This window comes from Rhea americana, unplaced genomic scaffold (assembly GCF_003343005.1).
Source record: "Rhea americana isolate MKP2758 unplaced genomic scaffold, rheAme1 scaffold_2, whole genome shotgun sequence".
NCBI classification, from domain to species: Eukaryota; Metazoa; Chordata; class Aves; order Rheiformes; family Rheidae; genus Rhea; species Rhea americana.
In genome coordinates this window covers 4,744,221-4,746,744 of record NW_028186149.1, presented here as the reverse complement: position 1 = coordinate 4,746,744, position 2,524 = coordinate 4,744,221, and the positions used below count along the sequence as shown (strand labels likewise).

The 2,524-nt window shown below is 40.2% G+C and overlaps 1 protein-coding gene across 3 annotated transcripts in view; it reads right to left on the bottom strand.

Moving 5' to 3' along the window:
• ALDH1A2 (aldehyde dehydrogenase 1 family member A2) overlaps positions 1-2,524 on the bottom strand; it is an 83,599-nt gene that overhangs the window by 24,360 nt on the left and 56,715 nt on the right. For all 3 annotated transcript variants that reach the window (XM_085303343.1, XM_085303342.1, XM_085303341.1), the window contains one exon: positions 1,615-1,676. In XM_085303343.1, coding sequence (XP_085159469.1) covers positions 1,615-1,676 — 62 coding nt within the window. The remainder of the gene's footprint in view (positions 1-1,614; positions 1,677-2,524) is intronic.

The window sequence follows — 2,524 nt, the reverse complement described above, 5'->3', positions numbered from 1 at the left end:
TTTCCTTTTTCCTTTTTCCTTTTTCCTGGTAGTGACATATCTGCTAGTGTAAAGGCTAAGTGCATGCAGTGGCCCTGGGGCTATACTGTGGTAGCTGTGGAGGAAATGTAAATGTACAACAGTTCCTTTTTCCTTTTTCCTGGTAGTGACATATCTGCTAGTGTAAAGGCTAAGTGCATGCAGTGGCCCTGGGGCTATACTGTGGTAGCTGTGGAGGAAATGTAAATGTACAACAGATTATGAGTTTTAGAATAAACGTGTGTGATAGCCATGGTAAAATTTTAGAGGACAAACTTGGGGGAAGAATGAATAGGTATAGTACAGGCAAGGTACATTGGATAATGATCTTATTTTACAAATCTGAATTAAATAAATTCTGCTTCGGGCATGATCTTGAGCCCTTGGCCAAGTTCCTTCACTGTATCTATCAGTTAAGATCAATAAGACAATCCTAAGAGATATCCAGCAATTCTGGGGTTAGCTATCAAGGCTGTCATTTTGCAAATGCTCATCCATGTGCTTAACTGAACAAAGGGGAAAAATCTGTGATATCATTCATTCATAAGGCACTCATGAATTAAATCAGGTGAGTGTGTAGGTGTTTGCAAGACGAGTGTAACCACAGACTATGAGTTCCTATGCATGGTTCTCTGAGTCTCTGCAGAGTGCCAAACATAATAGCCACCCCTTAGCAAAGAAATGAAATAATAATAAATATAAATAGGGAAAAATGGACTTAACATTGTTAAAGTAATCTTGTCTGGCTGCTTCTCTTTTACTGGAATTGCTGTGTTGCTCTTTAGTGGTTTTGTGGTTAGCATGAACAAAATAAAAAACAACATCAACAAAAATTTCAGGGAATGTCTTGATTAGTTCCCCAATGTTTTGTCAAGGAAAAAAGCTTCCACACAATATTTTAATAGCTATATGTGAGCCTCCCATTGAAATTTCTGCCAAAACTGGTTAACTAGGACTTCTGAAAAAGTCAGCTTTTTCAGTGTAATTCCCATGCAGTGCTCAGCAAGTGTGTCTTAAGGGTGTGTATTGGGGTGTAGGGGGAGTATTAGATTTGGTGAAATGTTGTGTTTCGCTCTCTTAACAAATAAAACAAACATTTCATGCCTTTCATTAGCTACACAATGCTAATTGTAATGATATGTCTCCTGGAATTTCTTCTTCTCCTCCAGTCTTGTAAAAGAAATAGCAGGAAAGAACAGAATTAAAATGCATCAGATTCTCCCAGAAACAGAGGAGCCTGTTAAATCACAGTAAAAACTAAATAAATAGAAAGACTGCCACAGCAAAGCATCAATTTTCCATAAGTTGTGTGAACATCCATAACCAGTGACAGCATATTAACACTGTGTTTTGCTTTGCTTGTTTTAATCATGAGAATTCTATGACTTGAGAACTTAACTCCTAATAACAGAGCCTAAACCCTATTAGCATGTTCAAATAAGCATTTGCAGGGAGGCTGTTAAAGATATGTCAACAATATGAGCTCAGCTTTTTTCGTAATGGAAAACACACATAGCTGAGGACCATGTTTTATGTGTCTTTAAAGAGAGCTGGTTCAAATGAAAATAAATAGAAGGCGCTAGTAGAGATACTCACAGGGATGATCTGTCCACACACTCCGATGGGTTCATGTCTTGTAAACGTAAAATAATCTCCATCTGAAACAGATGAGCATGGTTACTCTCAAGTGCAGTTTGATTTGGCAGAACAAAAAAAAAATAAGGGGAGAAAAAGCTCTAAGGATCAGCCTTTGATGGCAGCAAAAGAAATAAAGAACTCATGGAAATGTTTTTTCATGAGCCAGCATGGGAAACCTAGGTTCAGGAGCAACCTAACCGTTCTTTCAGTAGAACAAAGGAAACAGGCAGCCYGCCTGAAAGCAACCTGCTCTGTTCCTTGGGAATGAGGACAAGCGCTCTGGCACAAAAAGGACAGCAGCAAGGAAGCTACGTACTGGCCTCTGCTGATTGCAGGCTGAGGGAAGAGGAGAAAGAGTTGCAAAAGCAATTTCCTGAAAGGAATGGCTAGAACACAGCAACATAAAAGCATATGTACCATCAGATTTGGGGAAATAGAGTAATATATGTATATAATGACAGAATAATACGTACAAATCTGTAAGTGTGGAATGAAGATGGGAGGCCTGTCACTGACGTGCAAAGGAGAATACAGGGGCCATCCCCTCGCACTGCTCTGATACCTGACTTGTAAACCAAGGTCTGTATCAGAAATGGCCTCAAGCTAAATGTCAGTGTAAGCTGACAGAGAAAGCTGGATGCTGCCGGAAAACAAGACAACAGAGGATAAGAGAAATTTTCTCAAAACTGTTGAGCAGGTAGAGATTGGATAAGTAAATGAAGGGAGAGAGTAACTGGAAACAGGTAAAATATGGAATGTTCTCACTAAGCTTTTGAGAGAGAGGTATAAGAATACGGGCTAATAAAGACCCCAAGAGCGCCGTGCTGCGGGTGAGCCCTGCGCTGGCGGGCGCCTGCCGCGGCCCGGC